This window comes from Antechinus flavipes, chromosome 3 (assembly GCF_016432865.1).
Source record: "Antechinus flavipes isolate AdamAnt ecotype Samford, QLD, Australia chromosome 3, AdamAnt_v2, whole genome shotgun sequence".
Taxonomy (NCBI): Eukaryota; Metazoa; Chordata; class Mammalia; order Dasyuromorphia; family Dasyuridae; genus Antechinus; species Antechinus flavipes.
In genome coordinates this window covers 479,952,822-479,972,182 of record NC_067400.1, presented here as the reverse complement: position 1 = coordinate 479,972,182, position 19,361 = coordinate 479,952,822, and the positions used below count along the sequence as shown (strand labels likewise).

Below are 19,361 nucleotides of genomic sequence, written 5' to 3'. Positions count from 1 at the left end.
AAATCCTTTTTTGACATGTACTAGCTATGTTACCATGGGCAAATCACTTTATTGCAGTCTCAGTTTCTTCATCTATAAAATGGGAATAATTTACCTATCTCAAAAGGGTTGTTGGGAGGAAGGTGCTTTGTAAGTCTCAGAATCAGGAGTTCTTAATTTAACATCCACAGACCTCTACCCATAGACTCAGTGATTGAAGGGTAAGGCCATAGGCTTCAGGGCCTCTGGTTTAAAAAGTGGGCACAATACAGTTTTTCCTCCCAATTTTCCACAATAATCCGATTTTGGACTTTTCTGGAATCCTCCAACATAATTTCCTTTTTTTAGGCAACCCATCACTGGGAAATCACATTATGCTGCAAGACTGTAATATTCTTCATCTTCTCAGCTTCTTTTTTGTGTATTTTCCTCCCCAGTTAGACTGGTAAATCCTTGAGAGCAGGATCTCTTTGTATTGGTATTCCCAGTGCTTACTTAGCACAGTGCCTGGCACTTTATAGGTGTTTAATATAGTTTTATTGAATGACTCTACCTAATTGGCTCATGAAAAGTGGGGGAAAGTGACAGTTATTTTCACTAATTTCCAACTGAAATTTAGCATTTCTTTCAGTTATTTTTAAACATTCTTCTGAAAAGGGGACCTTAGGATTCACAAAACTGCCAAAAGGGGTTAAGAACCCTCTCCATAAAACCCTATATAAATATGAGTTATTGTTATTATAAGTGAAAGCAAACTACTAAAAGCCACTCTCAGTAATACTTCAATTGTAGGCTATTCTATCTACTACAATTTCCCAATTAGGACTGTATTGTAGCACTGTTGAGAGAGCCCTGGGCCTGAAGTCAAGAAGTCTCATCTTTATGAATCTAAATCCAGCCTCAGATACTTACTAGCTGTGTGATCCCAGCAAGTCTCCCTAATCCTGTTTGCCTCATTATCCTTACCTGTAAAATGAGGTGGAGAAGGAAATGGCAAGTCACTCCAGTGTCTTTGCCCAAAAAAACCCAAATGAGGTCATCAAGAGTCAGACAGGACTGAAGCAACTGAACAATACTACAATTTCCCAGATGGTACTTTGCCCATTGCTAGCAACAACTTGTAACCATAGGGAAAGAATGGCTATTTATCCCTGGAACCTTTCCTGAGCTCACCAAGCTCATTTCACCATTCAGCACAATTGAATGGCACTCACTGGGCTCTCCTTCCCTCAGTCAATGAGGGAGGCTTTTGATTGGGGCTAGGGATTGTTCCACCAATGTTTCACAGTGGCTAAATTTGGAGTTAAGAAGATCATGATTTGAATCCTATCTCCAATACTTAATAACTATGTATTTGTGAACACCACCTTTCTGAGACTCAATTTCTTCATATGTAAAATGGAGAGAGCACCTTACTTCACAGAGTCCAAATGAAACACCATAGATGGATAGTGTTTTGCAAACTTTAAAAGTCAAGTTTTTAATGAAATCACTAATTTTCCTTCTCTCCTACCCCCAAAATAAAGAAAAGACAAAGTAGTAGCAATAAGCACAACATTTGCATCAACTCAAAAATCAAAATAATTCAGATGAATGTAAAAGTTAACTCAATAGTGCACAAACCATGTCCTTCTAGGCTTTACTAAAGCTTCACTTATTTGCTGATCAGACTTTGACTCTCAGCACACATTCTAACTTGTTATTTGTACAACTTCTTGCTAATACCTTGAAAGAATGCAAAGCCAGGGAGGAAATAGGTTCTTCAGACCCTAATGTGGAGATCTAAAAGGTCACTGCCCATGAGATCTCCTATGAAGGATCAACAGGGCTCATGAGAGACAGAACATGCCATTTCGAACATTACTATTGTCCTGGGAAGAAGTGGAGTCCCAGAGAACTCCAGGCAAAGAATGATATCCAGTAGTTCTAATCTGAATCCACCCCTTCCTATCTACTCTTCTTTGTCTATAAAAGGGAAAATACCAGCCCCTTTCCCATTCCTCACCCAGCCTTCATGGATAAGTAGAATGATTAGACATCCAGTCTTCCAACTCTCCATGCTCTGCTCTGTCATAGAAATTTTACATCCTCTATAGAGGATGTAAAACCCTGATCCCATCTCTTTTGTCATCCAAACAACATGCTCCCAAGCCAGTTATGCTTTAATATCAAAGAGCCCAAAACAGGGACGAGGAAGAAAAATATCTCTCTAGACTTTTTGGGAGGAGCCAGTCCATCCTAGTTCCCATTCTCAGGATGTACTAAGCTAGTTTCTTTGGAAAGTAGCAGTGGAGGAAGGGAGTGGAAAGGAATTTAAGAACCAGTAATCCATTATAAAAGGTGACTAAGATGTAATAAGGATATAGTAGTGCTTAATTGCACATCAGTTATATGATATCTGTTGCTGGGGAGGATGGAGAGGGGATTCCTATATTAGGCAGAGGGAGGTTGCATTAGATGATCTTCAAGTTTCCCTTCCCTTGCTAAGATTCTATTTCTATAATAGCTACTTAATGTCAAAAAGCAGGACCTCTGCTAGTCCTGGACCTCTCCCATTAGACCTCCCTCAGATCTTGACCCTTCCCCTTTCTAACCAGTGCCCCTAGCCCCTTTCTGAATTATGGATACTGTGAATCATCTGGCATAAATAATTCACAATAAGTCCAGCCCAGAGGGTAACAGGAGAGCAGGAGAGTGAGGTGGGTATCCCAAGAGGCTGGAGAAGGCAACCTGAGCCCAGGTCCCAAGTCTCCTGGGGTCTAGTGTTGGCACTAGTTCCTAGGGCAAGGAGAAAGAGAGTCCTGGGTGGAGAGTAGCCCCTGAAGTTTTATGTCTAGAGTTCTTGGGAGTGATGGAGCCATGGTTGGTGGGACCGTCAAGTACCTACATGTATCTCTCTGCTTCCTGCTGCAGCTCCCTGTGTGGAGCTCAGGTGAGTGATGACCAGCTTCCCTTCCCTCCATAAGTTTGCCTCAAACTCAAGCTGTATTTCTTCTTTTGCTCACTAGACACTGTTTATCTTTCCTCAATGAAAAATAATTATTGTCATTAAGTAGAACTTGCCATTCATATTAGATATGATCAAACAGATTTGAAGGCAGCACTTTCCACTTTCCATTATCTCACTTTAATCCATGAAATATATGGGATAGAAGTTATTATTCCCATTTTATTGATAAGGAAATTAAGGCCTAAAGAGGTGCAATTATTTCCTCAAAGTCACACAGACATTTAAGTATCAGTCAGAGAATGCATGTCCTCCAATTCCCAGTCCTTCTCCATAAACTATGGATTCATTTCCACTCTTCTTGCAAAATGAGATATCAAGATTTGGCTTGTGGTATTAGTTAGGCAGCACAGTGAATAGAGAACTGGGTCCAGAGTCAGGAATACCTGAGTTCAAATGTGGTTTCAGACACTAACTAGTTGGGTGACCCTGGACAAGTCACATAATCCTGTTTATTTTGGTTTCCTTGTCTGTAAATTGAGCCTGAGAAGGAAATGTCAAATTACTCCAGTGTCTTTGCCAAGAAAACTCTCAATAGGGTTATGAAGAATTGGATATGACTGAAATAACATTTATTCCCTTCTTTTTCTCTTTCATATTTCATTCTTTTTATTCTCTACTCCCTGCTCCTATTTTTTTGCTTCCTGCCTCGGGGAAAATATCATGGTAATGATGTCACTGAACACCCAGTGGAGGATCTCAAAATACTTTTCGAGCAAATAGTCTGATTGTGATAACTTAGGAGAAAGGAAGGGGTAAGGACTTTTAAGAGAAAGTCTTTAAAGGGAGGATGGAGAAAGATTGGGATATACATTGCTCTATGCTAGAAATCAAACGCTATGGGAAAGCCAAGCGTTCTAAGTTAGAATCTGGGACCTTTCTAAAGAAGTTAGGGAATAGTAGAGACCCATAACTTAATAGATATTTTGTTGATTGTTAGATTGAGGGCATCTTATGCCATGTTTTCTTTAGAATTTTAATGGAGATGACATCAAGGCTTCTCTTACTAGGGACAGGGGTGGAGGAGCAAGAAGCTGGGAAGAATATTAGAGATGAGTGAATTCCCATTGATCCCTATATCTGGTCATAGAAAAAGATCTCATGGTATGTAAATGGAATCTGGATAACCTATATCAGGCACGTTATGGAGGGGATTTCTTTTTCAGGTAGAGGCTAGATGAGATGTTCACTCAGGTCCCTTCCAATTCTGAGATTCTGTTTTCTCCAGGCACTAAGCAGGCACTGATACGAGAATATAATCAGGGGTCCTCAAACTACGGCCACAGGCCAGATGTGGCAGCTGAGGACGATTATCCCCCTCACCCAGGGCTATGAAGTTTCTTTATTTAAAGGCTCACAAAACAAAGGTTTTGTTTTTACTATAGTCCGGCCCTCCAACAGTCTGAGGGACAGTGAACTGGCCCCCTATTTAAAAAGTTTGAAGACCCCTGATACTCATTCTAATACAACTTTAAATGACCCTCTGGAATCCTTTAGTTCATGTCTGTGTCCCCAATGGAAAACGAGGGAAGCTTTTCCAGCAGCCTCTATCTATGTGCAAATTTCTTCAGAACATGGGCCTTTCTTGAGCACCAGTTCTTGTTTTAAAACTACCACTCTCAGAAAGTTCTTGCTGTTTAACAAATATCGTCCCTTGCCATTTTAGTCTTCTTCCTCTTGTTCTTGTCTTAAGGGGTCCATATAATAGGCAGCAGGAGTATACATTCAGAGAGCTGGAAGAGACTTTAGTGATCATATAAACCAAGAGTTTTTTAAACTTTTTTGTATCACGGACCCTTTCTCAGAATAATGTTTTTAAATGGATAAAATAAAATATACAGGATTACAAAGGAAATCAAAGGTTAGTGACCCACCTAAGTCTCAAATCTAGACCATAGGTTAAGATTCCTTGATGTTAGCCAACAACCTCTTCATTTTGCAGATGAGAAAATTGAGATCCAGCAGCCCATGTGGCTTACCCAAGCTAGTTATACAGCAAGCTAGAAGCAAAACGGGGAGATGAATCCAGGCCTCCTGACTTCTGACAAAATGCCTTTGGTTTTAAAGCACGTTGCCTGTTAGGGAGTCGAGAAGAGGACTTGACAAGGAGATCATAGAGGGGATGCTTCAAAGAGTGTTGAACTAGATCATCTCCGAAGTTCCTTTCCAGTTGAGAAGTATTTGCTTTTATGACCTTAACATTCCAACTAGGATGGATGTGCTGCCAACCCAGTGAAGCAAAAGAACTTGATTTGTCCTTTTTCTTCCCCAGGACAGCCTCTCCCAACTTTAAGTGCTCCAGCCAGTGAAGTGCCTGTCAAAGGGGTCCAGGGAGATTCCCTGGAGCTGACATGTGCCTCAGTTCCCGCTCCTCTGGTGATCTTCTGGAGCTTTACCCCGCCAGGTTCCCTGGTCCCCCAGCCTATCGCCGTCACTAATGGAGCTGAGGTTAAGGTGGAGCCAGGAGCTCTAGCTTTGGGGGCTGTGAGCCTAAGGAACAGTAATCTGGTGGTGGAGGGGCTCCGGAGAGCAGCCCAGGGACGGTTCCTGTGCCAGGCTTTGTATTCAGCTGGTGGTGAACTTCAAACTGCCTATTCTTACATCATTTTGTCAGTTTTGGGTGAGTGGAGGCATGAGTGCAACAAAAAGAACGGGAGACTCTTCTAAGATTGCTGCTAATCTATAATATTGTCTTGCATGCAGTTGCTTAAGGTTTGCATATTTTTGCATGGATTCATTTGCCAGGTAACATTCTTCTATCTCCTCCCCACTGGTCACTAGAAGGAGGCAAAAATGAAACCTGGAACTCTGAGATCTAGATTATGGAGGGAAGGAGGCTGTAATTATAGGAAGGACGTGGGCGGATAATATGGGACAAAGATAGTGGGCTGAGCAAGAAGACTCCTGTATTTGTAACAAAAGAACAATTTTCTTTCTACCAGTGCCTGTTTCTAAGCCCCAGGTACGGCTGAGCAGCCCATCCCCAGTGGAAGGAGCATCCCTGGTGGTGGCTTGTGTGATCCGGGAGGGCACTAGTCCTGTGTCCTTTGCCTGGCAGCATCAAGGACCTCAGGGATCCCAAGGGCCCCTGACTGAGCGGAGTGAGCAATCGCTCCATTTGGAACCTGTGAATAGAACTCACACTGGCTGGTACATCTGTAGTGCTCAAAACGAGGTCAACAGACTCAACAGCGACAGTGTCTATCTAGACGTCATCTGTAAGTTGCCTGCTCCTGGGGAGCACCCATAGGAGAGACCTTATTCTTCCCCCAAACACTCCTCCGATCCAAATATCAGACCCGAGCATCTTCCTCACCGTATCAATTCTTCCAGTAGGAAAACCAAGTGACATTCCAAGGGAAAACCCTCAAGGTCATCATTCATTCATTCATGTAACTAACTAATCAACTGATACATTTATTAATTACCTATAATGTACCAAAGGAGAGGCAATGATAATTAAGGCACCGTCTTTGACTTCAAATAGAAGAATAAGTTATATACACAAATATTTGTAATACAAAATAAAAAAATGATAATGTATAAGAGAGATGGGGGGGGATGGAGTGGGGATAAGGAAAGGCTTAGTAAAGAAGGTAATTTTGAGAAAAGCCTAATAAGGCAGAAATGGACAAAGCATTTCGGGTATAAGAAACAACCTAAGCAAATTCAGAAAAGGAGGAAAACAGAGGGCACATACAGAAGATGGTTTGCATTGGGCAGAAGCATAAATTAAATGAATAGTATGAAGGTTGGCAAGGCCATAAGATTAGTAAACTAGGAAGCTCCAATAACAGTGCAGAGTGGAAGGATCTGTGGGTGAGGAGATCAGCTCATGACATCTTCACACTGTGGCCCTCAATCATTATTCCCATAAGATTTGATTGAATATAAGCTCTTTGGGGCTTTTAAAATTTTATATATATATATCTCTTTATCCCCAGTACCCTGAATAGTATTTGGCACATAGTGGGACATTAATAAATGCCTTTTGACTAATTAAGTGATGAGATTCTTTCCTCATTCTGGATCTTGAATGGGCTTGAGAGTGATTAGATTGAGGTTTCAAGAGCCCAACTAAACACTATAAACCAATTGATCAATAGACATTTATTATGTACCTACTATGTGGTTAAATACTATAAATACCAATTAAGTTATTAAGTATTATATATGATTTAGTACATACTATCTGCTAGAACTATGCTTAGTGCTGGGTAATACAAAAAAAGCAAAAGGCGGTCCAGCTCAAAATGCTCAGAATCGCATAAGGGAGACAATAAGCAAGTAAATATATACAAACATGCTATATGCAAAATAGATGAGAAACAATTAACAAAGGGAAGGCACTAGAATTAAGGCAGGTTAGGAAAGGCTTCCTGTAAAATCTGGCATTTTAGTTGGGACTTAAAGGAAGTCAGGGAAGTCAGCAGTTGGAATTAAGGGTGGGAAAGCATTCTAGACATGAGGCACAGCCAGACAAAGCCAGAGGCAGAGTATCTTGTTCATTGAATAGCCAGGGTCACTGATTCAAAGAATACATGGAGAAGAGTAAGATGTAAGAAGACTGGAAAGGTAAGAGGAGGCAAGGCTATGAAGGGCTTTGAAGGCCAGGATACACGAATAGAGGACCTAGAAATTGAGGAAAAAAAGAACAGTGGCCCAGAAAGAAGTTAGTTGTTACCAGATCCAACTTCAAAGTAAGAGAGTGAAGCCTTTTCTGTGAAAACCAGTGCAGCCCAAAGCTCAGAAACTTAGGAGAAGCTTGTTGACATGGATTAGGATATGGAAGGAATTAAGAAATAAGGAGAAAGGGAACCTGCTTCCTTAGAGGCCCAAAGGGCTTCCAGAGCTCCAGCTTGAATTGATCCTATAAATCATGGCACCAGACAGGGAGGCCAAGAAGAAGCAGGATTTCAGGCCTGGATGAAGGGATCCAATAGATCACAAATAGAATACATAGAAATTGAGGACATTTAGCCTGGAGAAGCCTTAGGGCTTCAGGTGAGAAGAGTTGGGCCAAGAGCTGGATTCAAGTTTTTGAAGGGTTGTTAAAATGATAACAGGATTTGATTTCTTATGATTGACCTCAGAAGGCAGAACAAGGAAAATTTCTAGAAGTTTTGAATTTGTTGTAAGCAAAGGAACTCTTAACAATTAGAGCTTCCAAAAGTGGACATTGGGTGATCCAGGAGATAGTAGATTTTCCATCCCTTACTCCTTATTGGGCTCTTTAAGCAAGGGCTATATGACCACTTGTTAAAGATAATGTCTTTGAAGTCTTTTGTGTCCCTGAGATCCAGTCATATAAGGTTTTGTAAAAATATTCAATAGATAATTTCTAAGACATTTAGCCTGGAGAAGCCTTAGGGCTTCAGGTGAGGAGAGTTGGGCCAAGAGCTGGATTCAAGTTTTTGAAGGGTCTGTTCAATAGATAATTTCTAAGACAAAGCTGAACATTGTGACTATGCTGTGTATCTCTTATCAGCTCCTCAAGTGCAATTTATACCCTGGTCAGTTCTCCCACTGGTAGTAAAAGGGATTCATTGTCCTCGGGGCTCATGGGTATTTGTGGACATTCCCTTGTGTTCAAGCTTTTATGATCCCATGGACTATATAGCATGTATATGCTATATACATATACATGTCTATGGAGTTTTCTTGGCAAAGTTCCTGGAATGGTTTGCCATTTCCTTCTCCAGTGGATTAGGAGGTTAAGTAATGTACCTGGGTCACATCCAGCGCCACCTAGCTGCCTCCTCCACAGGGATAGCTTACCTTACAAAAAGGTATAGGATAAAGATACCAGTCCAAAGCTATGTGTCCAAGGTAATAATCCCATCCATAGGACAGGGAAGGATGGCGGGACCATTTTCTTCACACATACTTCCCCCCTATTCCTTCCAATTTCTCTCCAAATCCCCATGACTTGCCTCTTCCCCCAGCTTGAATTTCCCGTGTGTTTTTGGGAGGAAGGTCCCTGACCTGCTCTCTCTTGCCCCACAGATGGCCCAGACGAGCCCATAATCCGCGTGGAGCCTTTGGCAGTTAGTGAGGACAGCTACTGGGCAAGTGAACGGGAGGAGGTGACTCTGAGCTGCCTGGCTCCTTCCAACCCCCCCAGCCGCTACGTGTGGCTGCATGACCACATTCAGGTCCACGCTGGGCCCACCTACATCATCGCTCGTGCTCACCAGTCCCATGCTGGACGCTACACTTGTCTGGCCCACAACAGCCACTTGGATACCCACACTCAGGCCACCATCCAGCTCACCATCTTCTGTGAGTGAACTCAAAACAATTTAAAGAGAAACAGACCCAATTACTCTTCCATTCAGTCTTCCAGGACCTGGCAGACACTATCTAACCCCGTCTTGACTTTTCAGGACTCACTCTATTTTCCACCTCCTCTGCTTGGGTTTCTTAGTGTCACCTCTTGGGCTCCTTGACCCACGTACATACGCTGCCCTGAGCTGACTTGGACCTCAGCACCCTGGGAACAGGCAAAGTTAGGGCTACAAGTAGGGCTGTGAATAGGATTGGGAATAGGTTCCTAAATTTAGAGACGGAGCCCAGACAGGAGGGGAAGTGGTGTTTGTAAAGTCAAACTGACCCTCCCAGGAAAGCAGAGGGAGGATGGGGTAGATAAAAAGGGATGGTCTAAATTAGGGATGATGAGGAGGATGTGAAGATAAGGTTTGGTTACCCACTTAGAGGATAATTCTCTCCATGTAAGGGGTTAGGGACATGAACTTGAGGCACAAAGAAGGACATAGAATTCAAGAAAAAGAAGCTGGGGGCGGGGTCCTTTGTTCCCAGACACACAGTTGCTGAGGCAGGCAAGAGTTAGGGACAGGTTAGATCAGGATTCAGGGTTGTCACCTGGACCTTAGCTCCTTGATGGCTGATTTCTGTCTCCTAATTCCTTCCTCTTCCTTTCCCGAGAACTCAACTGTGACCTCTATCCCTTAGTCGGGACTCTGGGGTGGGGGAAAGGTGACAGATATAAGCCCTTTCCCTTCCCAACATTCTTATTTCAGGCTCTGATACCAAAGTTAGGTAGTGTGTTACCTTTGCTCTCCCCTCTCCCTCCTTTCCCTTATGCCTCACCTACTTTGCCTAGATCCTCCTCAGGGGCAGCCCACCTGTGCTGTGTCCCCTGATATTGGGGCTGTGGTCCTAAATTGCACCTGGCCTGGGGGACTCCCAGCAGCCCAGCTGCAGTGGGAGGGCCCTGAAGGTACCAGCCCCTCTGCCCTTACCAACCTCACGTGGACCTACCTGTCAACCCATCTGCCCAATGGAAGCATCTTCACCTGCATCACCCAGCATCCTGCTCTGGCTCGACCTGTCTTATGTAGGATTACCCTTTGTGAGTGCTAAAGGAATGGGATGGTTAGGACTAGAAGGGATACAATACAAGGGGAGGGAGAGAGGGAAGACATAGGAGTCAAAGGGATTGTAGCTCTGAATTTGAGATTATGAGAATGGGGGGTGAAGAAGGGGACAAGGGGAGGGCATTAGACAAGGGAGCCTGCGCTTGGGAAAAGGGTTATATGACGGATCTGAGAACTGCAAGTTAAGGGGACTTTTGAATAGCTATTGAGTCAAACCTCAGATCCTCCATTAGATGTGGGATATGTTACTCTGGAAGAGTGAGAGGAGAGGAAGAGCCTCAGATCTGCTCCCTTGGTATCTTCTCCATTCATATGCTCTGAGCCATTGTTTCTTGTTCCAGGGGAGCCCAGCAGTTCCCCAATCTGTTCCACCAAAGTAACTGCAAGAGATCAATTTGTTATGCTGAGCTGTGAGTGGCCTGGGGGGCAGCCTTCAGGCTCACTCACCTGGTATAATAAAGATGAGCAGATATTGGGAAGCAGCCGATCTTCACCTGCCATCCAACTCCTGAAGGCCCATGAAGAGTTGGCTGGCAAGGAGTTCACCTGTAGGGGAACTCATCCTCTCCGGACTCCTGACCCAGAGTGCAGACTCCAGCTAGGTATGTACCTGCTTTGGAGGATGGGTTCTGGGACTATGGGGGTAGGGAAGGTATTTGTCACAATAGCAAGGTAATGTCAATAAGGGACTCTTAAAAACCATGGCTTATCACCCTAACATTGCCATTTGCACTTTTATGATCTATGTGTATTTACTACTTATTTTGAAGTTTCAAATATTGCTCCTTTAGAAGTAGTGGAGAGGCAATTTGGGCATGGATTTTCCTTTCCCATTCTACCTTTGTCTCTCCCTTTCTCTTCTCCATTTGATTCCATCATTTTGTAGTATCCCCATCTATCTCTGTTCATGGTCTCTTTTTTCCTCTCTTTTTCCTGTCTTATCAAAGTGTCAGAGCTAGAAATGCAAGAAAACAGTTCAAATAAAGTAATTACAATAGAAAATTCATGTAAGAGTTTTGTAAAGTTCAGAGCCAGGATTAGGTAATAGGTAGGCAGTGTGTCCTATTAGAAAGTTTGATAAATTGGGAGAAAGAGAATGTAGGGTGAAATTCTGTTGGTGTCTCATGATCATATGAATAGGCAGACAGGGTGATCAATCTATCCCTTACTAGATGTCAGAAGTTCCCTTTCTTAGAGTGATTGGCCCACCATTTTCAATTCTGATCAGGCTCTTTCTGCAATATTATGTCCTGTTTCTGGCACCACATTCTAAGAGAGAAAGGAGTATATCTAGAAGACAAAGATCAGGCAAGATAATAATGCTAGAAACCATATCACTGAAAAATTGGTTGTAGGAGCTAAGCATATTTAGTCTGAAAAAAAAAGTCTAAAGAATCATGATGGTTATCTTCAAACATTTGAAAGACGGTCTTGTTAAAAAGAGGTATTAGACTTATTCTATTTTTCTCTAGAGGGAAGAACTCAGAGCAAGGGATGGAGATTCCAAAGAGGCAGAATTCAGTTTACTACAGGGGATAATCTCCCTGTTATTTGAACTGCCCCAAATGGAATGGATTATTTCTCAAAAGAACAAACTTTTTATGACTGGAAGTGTCCCATCAGAGGCTGGGAGATAATTTGACAGGGATGTTGTAGAAGTAGAAAGTAGAATTGATTTTGGAATTACAGATTTGAGATTATTGGCCAGGGATGTTCCTTGGAATTTCATCATTATTGATTTATTGGGTTGTGAAAACTTTGGGATCTTTAAAGAGTGCTACAAAGGGACAATAATTGATTGGCAAACATCTGTTAGGCACACAATTGCATGTGTGTCATGCATCGTACTGGATGCAAGGGACAAAATGTCTAAAGAATAGGATGTTCTCACACTTACAATCAAATGCCCCTCATACGTACACACCTTAAGTTAATATCAGAGTGTGTGTGTGTGTGTGTGTGTGTGTGTGTGTGTGTGTGTGTGTGTGTAGGGAGAAGTTGTTCTTTTGACTTTGATAGTTAAGTAGAAAGAACCAAATTCTTGCATAGAACAGGTGCCAGAAATCAAAGATAAGTGGCAATTAAAGAAAATTTTTCTGTGAATGCCCATGGTGCCACTTGCCTCCTTCAATGGTCATGTTGACATTCCTGCCCAGTTCTTCAATACCCCATGGGATCATCTCTCTAGCTCTTCTCAATGCCAGGTTATGTTTATTTAATAATATCTATTAAATCATGTCACCTGAGGACAGATTAAAGGAATAGGCACGAGGATATGAGAGAATGAGGGTGTGAGAGTATGAGGGTATGATCCTTTCTTTTTTTATATGAAATGTTAAAATATATGTTAAATCTAATATATGTATACATATTTATACAATCATCATGCTGCACAAGAAAAATCAGGTCAAAAAGGGAAAAAATGAGAAAGAAAATGAAATGCAAGCAAACAACAAAAAGTGTAAAAATGCTATGTCCTCTCTCTGGGTGTAGATGGCTTTCTTCATCACAAGATCATTGGGACTGGACTCAATTATATGATCACTTTCTTAAGTTTTGGAAGGTGACAGAAGATTTAGATCTGTTAGAACTGGGAATGGTGGGGAAAATTATCCAAGAGGCAGATTTAGGCTTTGGTGTCAGAAAAAGCTTCTTATTCACCAAAGCTATTAAAAATAAAATGTCCTTTACCAGAAGGAAATGGTTTTTCCTTCATTGGAAGTGTTCAGCTTGTGCTTGGATAATCATTTGGGAGGAATTTTGTGGCAAGGAGTCTTGCTCAAGTGTAAGTTAGATTGGATGGCCTCTGAAGTGACTACTAGTTCTGAGATTTTTGAGATAAATTCCCAGTGCATCAGGACCATATTTTAATTATTTATGTATCTATCTCATGTGAACTTAAAAGATCTTGCACATAGTCATTATACAACATGGACAGTTAATGAATATTGGAAGAAGTGAAAGAATAAATGACATAGAGATATTATCCCCATTTTAGAGATGAATAAAGTAAGGTATTGAGACGTTAACTGATTAGCTCACAGTTATATAGGTTAGTAATTGTGTCCTGACTCCAAGGCTTTGAAAGCACTACGAAAATGGGAGTTGTCATCGTCGGCATTATTACTGTCTTCTCTCCTCCCTCTTCTCTGTCTTCATCATTTTCTCCTCTTTTTCCTTCTCTTTCTCGTTCTCCTTCTCCTCCTCCTCCCTCTCCCCTTCTCTTTCTCCTTTGTTTAAATGGTAGCATGGGGTCACCACCAGCCTTTCCTTCTGTATCTTTGCAGAAGCCCCTCGGCTGGTTGTTGACCGACCTCGCGTTTCCGTGCTGGAGGGGAGGGAAGCCCGGCTGGGTTGTCTGCTGCAGGGGGGCAGGCCAGCCCCTCGGCTCCTTTGGCTGGGTCCCCAGCAGCTTCCTGTGGAGCCCAACACCCCCCACTACACGCTACAGCAGAGTGGCTCTCGGCTCAGGCTCATCCTCCGGGACGCCGACCCTACGCACCACAGCGGCATTTACCGCTGCTTGGCTTGGAACGCCCTGGGCAACGCCAGCCACAGCATCCTCCTGGAGGTTCAGAGTGAGTGCCGGGGCGGAGAGTGCTGGGAACGCTGGAAAGCAGAGACGATGGCTGCCTTTGTGTGCTAGCGCCCAGCCCGGCATAGGCAGCTAGGGGCTTAGTCAAGGGGAATGGGATGGAATCAGTTTCCCCCACGTCCGGGGAAGGAGACCAAACAGTGGGCGCCTCCTTGAGAGACGCGTGATGGGGCTTGTGCGGCAGGTCTCCATGCAAATATAATAGGATGATAGAACAAGAAGCCACCTTAGAGACTATCTCAGCCAATGCACTTATTTCACAGATGATAAGCTTGACCGCAAAGGAAAAATGATTTGCTGAGATTAGCATAGGTAGTTAGAGGCAGAGCTGGGAGGAAGGCCCACATTTCCCAACCCGTGGCACAGTAACCCCGGCTCCCGTCCGCAGCTTCCTGAGTGTGGATGGGGGTGAGAAGACAGGTGAACCCGGGGCAGCCGTAGGTCTCTGAAGCTCCGACTTAATCTTTCTTCTCTCTCTGCGGCTTCTCTCAGGGTACCCTGCCCCACCCAATGTTACAATCAACAGTCTGACTTACGGGAGACAGAGAACTGAGGTGAGACTGCAGTGGGCCACCAAGGGTCCCGGGAACCTCACAGGCTTCATGGTCCAGCGGAGGGCAAGCCCGCCAGGCTCCGGGGCTGGAGTCTGGGAGAGAGCAGCTGGAGACATCGAGCCGGAGAGCCGAGGGCGGCGGTTGGGTGGCCTGGATCCTGGGGTACTCTATTCCTTTCGTGTTCTGGCACTGAATCACCGCACAGCTGGGTATCCTTCTGAGGTGAAGACACCAGGTGCTGCCTCCTCCTCTTCCCACCAAGGCATCCCCAAAATCTTATCCAAGTTCTTCATGGGAAACTCCCCACTATTGCGCCCCCTTTTTTTCTGAAATAGGAGCCGCTAGATGAACTGAGCTTCAAGGAGGACCTGAATTTAAATCTGGTCTCAGATGCTTATTAACTATGTGACACTGGGAAAATAATTTCTTTTCTTTCTGCCTCAGTTTCCTCATTTGTAAAATGAGGCTGACAATAGTACCTACTTCCCAGGGATGGTTGTGAGGAACCAATGAAATAATAATTGTAAAAGTGCTTTGCATAGGACTTGGCACATAGTATTTACTATACAAATGTGAGCTATTATTATTTATCTCCCAGTTTCCTCCCTGTTTTTCCCAACCTGTTATTGTCTTTCCCTCAGTACATTGGTAGTATCATCTTTAGTACTTTTTCTTCTCCTTTCCATACTGAGAGACATGAAAGGTTCCAGTGTTCCTGAGGGACCCGAAGGGAAAGTCAAAGCCCGAGTTCAGTTAGACTTGGGGGGCTGGAAGTGTGAGTTGGGTAAAAAGGTAGTGTTTTGTAGCATAGTGGATAGTACTGGACTTGGTTAGGAAGACTTGGATTCAAATACCATCTGTGCCATTTACTTGTTATGTGACCAAGGACAAAGCTACAATGTCTTTGAGCTTTAGTTGTCTCATGTGCAGAGTGAGTTTATTTTCTCTAGACCCACAATACCAATCATGTGGGAAGGCCCTTCACATAGAAACTCTTTTTACTGATGTAAACTGACAACTGGTCTGAAATCTATACCCTCAGAATGTGGGACAAAGAGAAATTAGGAATTTGCCCATTATGAGTTCGGCTCCCACATGGCTAGCCAGTGTAAGATGCAGGATCTGAATCCAGATTTTCCCAACTCCTTCCTTACTTCCACACCCACATTCATTCTCCTTGCTTATCATATAGTAAATGAAAATATTTCTACTATACCTTCTTTATAGTATTGTGATGAGATTCAAATGAGATTATGTAAAGCAATTTGTAAATCACAATGTGCTACATGAATAATTAGTATAGTCCCATCCCTGCCAATGGCTCTCCTAGCTTGCACTGTAAGCTAGGAGTAACATTACAGTAAGTATTCCAGGTTCACAATTCAACTACAGTTCATAAGACTCCATCAATATATTTATATTTGGAGATTCAGCCAGTATATTCAGCCAGGAGATTCAGAGGATATAATTAACTCAAAGTAAGGTCATATAATTTTAAAAATAGGCACAAAACCAGGGGGGTGGGGAGGTACACTCTCACAATTAGACAGTAGGAAGAATGGATGCACATGAGTTTGTAAGTGCAAAAATAAAGGTGTATGGTACACATGTAATCAAATCAAAGCTTGATTCTACCAGACCCCAAGTCTTCATATGATGTCCTCACACTGCTCCTTGTGCAGTCAGCATCTCTGATGGGCAAGCTGCTTGACCAAGCACAGGTACATGGCCTTAATGCTAGACCCTGGTCATCTTCACTATCTCCTTCTGCAGGCAGCTGAAATTCTGGTCTGGGGTACTGCTATATGTACTTTTTCCCCTCAATAGTATTTTATTTTTCAATAGTTTTCAACATTCATTCTGGGTAGAGAAAAGATGGGTTATGTTCATTGTCTGCCGCTCCCTGGCTGTACAGATTTCTTAAAAGATACAAATATGCTATTCCAAAGTCTAAGCCCTTCAAAGTGGGCTATTCAAAGTCTCATACCATTACATCTCCCTTTCATCCTCTTGCTCTCCTTCCTCACTCCCACAGCACACATATACTCACTTCTTATATGACAAGGATCAAGGGAATTCTAGAGTCTCTGATTTTGCACTTGTACTTCAATCTAGAAATTCCAATGAAACTCTAAGTTAGAAGGAAGATGGCAGGAACCAAAAAAGCTCTATGGCCAACAAAACAGATCTGGATTTTTCTCCCTCAGAAACGAAGCTAATCTTTTCAGCCACCTTCAAAGAGAGAAGGTAGCACTAGGCAATGCAGAAAATACTGGACCTGAAATCAATAGACTGGGCTTGAGAGTTGACTCTGCAAATTACTAGCTGACTGAAGAAATTACCTCCCCAAGCCTTTATTTCCTTATGTATAATTTGGGGATAATATATTTATTTGTACTATTTACTTCATAGAATTGTGTGAAGCGAACTACTGAAAAAAATGTGAATTAAGAGTTTTCTCCAAACTCCAAAGGTAGGCAAGGAGGTAGTTGGAAATGGGGTATCCTTTAGGCAATGCTAGAATTTGATGACTGTCAGTTAGCTAGCTGGAATGGAGAGCTCCTGATACTTATTCCAAATATTGGCCCCATGCTCATTCAAAGAATCCTTCTCTCTCCTCTTCCAGTGGATCCTCCCTTCAATGCTTACCCTGCTGTGCTAGGTGCAGCAGGCACTGGAATGGTAGTGGCTACAGTGGCCTCCCTCCTGGTGTTCCAGTATGCTGCTCGGCACCCAGAGACCTTCCCTCGTGAGTGGAAATTTGGTAGACGATGTCTATTCTTGACAATTCAAGCTAGAGTTAGGCAAGGGATGGAGAGCCTCTTTTAACCCTAATCCTCTGCTCAACTGTGGTCTCTACTGGAGGTCCCTTCCCCTTGAGACAAGAATGGGCTTTAGTCTCTTAAGATCGAGGCCAGTTCCCTTATGTTCTGAGTTTCAGCCTAGCAAAAAGTGGGAAATGAAAATTAAAACTATTTCTGGTAATGAGCCTTCAATACCCTTTTTTCCCTAAAAAACTTTGCCCCCTCCCACTTTATCATAGCATTGCCAAATGGCTCTGTTGATGATTGCTTTTTCTTTTACAGGGCTGGGCCGGCTGTTATTCTTCACGTGAGTGTGGATTTTCCAAACAGTTGGTAAATGGGAATAAATGGATTCTCTCCCAAATGTATCTCCCTAATAGTAGTTATTACTGGTGTTCTCCTTTTTCTCCTTCAGAGCCAGAAGGAATTGCCAAGACAGGAGGGCCATGATAGATGCAGAGATGCAAGCAGGCAAGTACAACTCTACAACTCACCAAGATTTCCACTCTAAGCAGGGGAGTGACTGACTACTTCTATGAGTTTCATATCTTTGCATACACTGTAATCACGTGTAAATGGGCAATGCTTCTTTCCTGAGGACCTGAGAAGCAGCTTGCCCTCTAAGGTTCCTGTCTATTTCAAGTCTTTGATTTATTCTCCTGTAGGTGAAGCCCCAATCTCAACCATGACCCCAGGCTCAGCCCTGGAATCCAATGATACTCCTGTGAATGTCACCATTACTGTGACTGCAACGCCATGAAGTCCTGGGAAAGAAAGACTGTGTAAATACAATGAGAGAATGGGAGAGGGTGGACAATTCAAAAAATCAAGAATGAATGACTCCATTTTCACTTCAGTTGGTCTCATTAATTTAAAGGAATATAGAAAATATTCCAGACCAAGCTTTTCCCACTTCTACTGGCAAAACAAACTTCAAATGTACCACCTTTCATCTTTATAAATTGAATTTCCAGCTCAATTCTGTTCCCAAACTAAAAGAGCCAAAGCATGTAAGGTAGCAACTGTTTGAAGTTTAGAAGTGGAAAGTCCTATGAGAAGGGACATAGATTAGTAAATATTGCCAGAAAGGCAAATACCCAGCAACTAGAAAGAAATTTTCTTCTTACATCTGTATGTAAGTTGAGGAGGAACTACTTACCAGGAATTTTGTGGAGTAAATAATTCTTTAATAAACCACACATAATGCTGTCAATAACTGGAAACTGTTCATTATAATTCTTTCTATCTCACGGGTTGTTTTAAAGAAAGTGTTTTGTGAACCTCAAAGTGCTCTTGAAATGTTAAGCTATTAAAACTATTTGTTTTGCTACATTGGTATAGAGGTTGACAGCAACTTGCAAAAAGTGCACTGAGGCAATCTTTATCTTTCCTATTTGATTCACTATCTTACTCCAGACATTTTTAAACCTTTTCATCCTTCTTCAACCCCTCTCTCCATAAGACTCCTTTCCTATACCAATATGAGGAAACTTGTCTCATGTTGCACTGAAAAAAAAAAAATCGAGACTACTCTCCAAGAGCTTCTTCATATACCTCAAACTCTCATCTTGCAGGTGCCTTCTGCTATTTCCACTTTTTCCCATCTCACCTGAAGATGGCCTTTCTTGCCAAGGCTAAATCCTTTATATGCAAAAATGATTCTATTTCATTGTCCCCTATTCTCTCATTTATCTCCAATATTTTGTTGTTTATTAAGTTACTTCCCTTCTATCTACATCTTGATAATGGGTGGGGAGGGACCAACAAAAGTCTCAAGATCCTCGTGTCTTCCTCATCCTCAAATTACTCTAATTTGATCTTTGCTATTAATTATCCAAAATCTCTTCTCCCTTCTTTGACCAAATTTCTTGACAAAGCCACCTACAATAGATGCCTCCACTTTCTTTCCTCTCTTCCTAATTCTCCACAATCTGGCTTCCATCCTCATCATTCAATTGAAACTGCTTTCTCCAAAATTATTACTGACATAATTGCCAGCTATTGGATTTGGCTATGGGATCCTCT

General features: G+C 42.6%; 1 protein-coding gene across 1 annotated transcript; it reads left to right on the top strand.

Annotated features, from left to right (window-relative positions):
- The first annotated feature begins 2,838 nt into the window (after positions 1–2,838).
- On the top strand, positions 2,839–18,552 carry VSIG10L2 (V-set and immunoglobulin domain containing 10 like 2). Its single transcript, XM_051990681.1, has 12 exons — positions 2,839–2,911; positions 5,259–5,606; positions 5,929–6,204; positions 8,993–9,268; positions 10,110–10,358; positions 10,725–10,985; positions 13,671–13,961; positions 14,471–14,767; positions 17,159–17,281; positions 17,619–17,643; positions 17,752–17,807; positions 18,002–18,552. Exons 1-12 carry the CDS (start codon positions 2,839–2,841, stop codon positions 18,094–18,096), a joined length of 2,370 nt encoding a protein of 789 aa, XP_051846641.1. The 3' UTR covers positions 18,097–18,552.
- The last annotated feature ends 809 nt before the right edge of the window (positions 18,553–19,361 follow it).

Bases quoted from the DNA above. Each gene is read 5' to 3' on its own strand.
- VSIG10L2 (XM_051990681.1), top strand. From the start codon at position 2,839: ATGGTTGGTGGGACCGTCAAGTACCTACATGTATCTCTCTGCTTCCTG. The intron at 10,359-10,724 runs GTGAGTGCTAAA...TTCTTGTTCCAG, and splicing joins CTTATGTAGGATTACCCTTT to GGGAGCCCAGCAGTTCCCCA. The intron at 13,962-14,470 runs GTGAGTGCCGGG...GGCTTCTCTCAG, and splicing joins CATCCTCCTGGAGGTTCAGA to GGTACCCTGCCCCACCCAAT.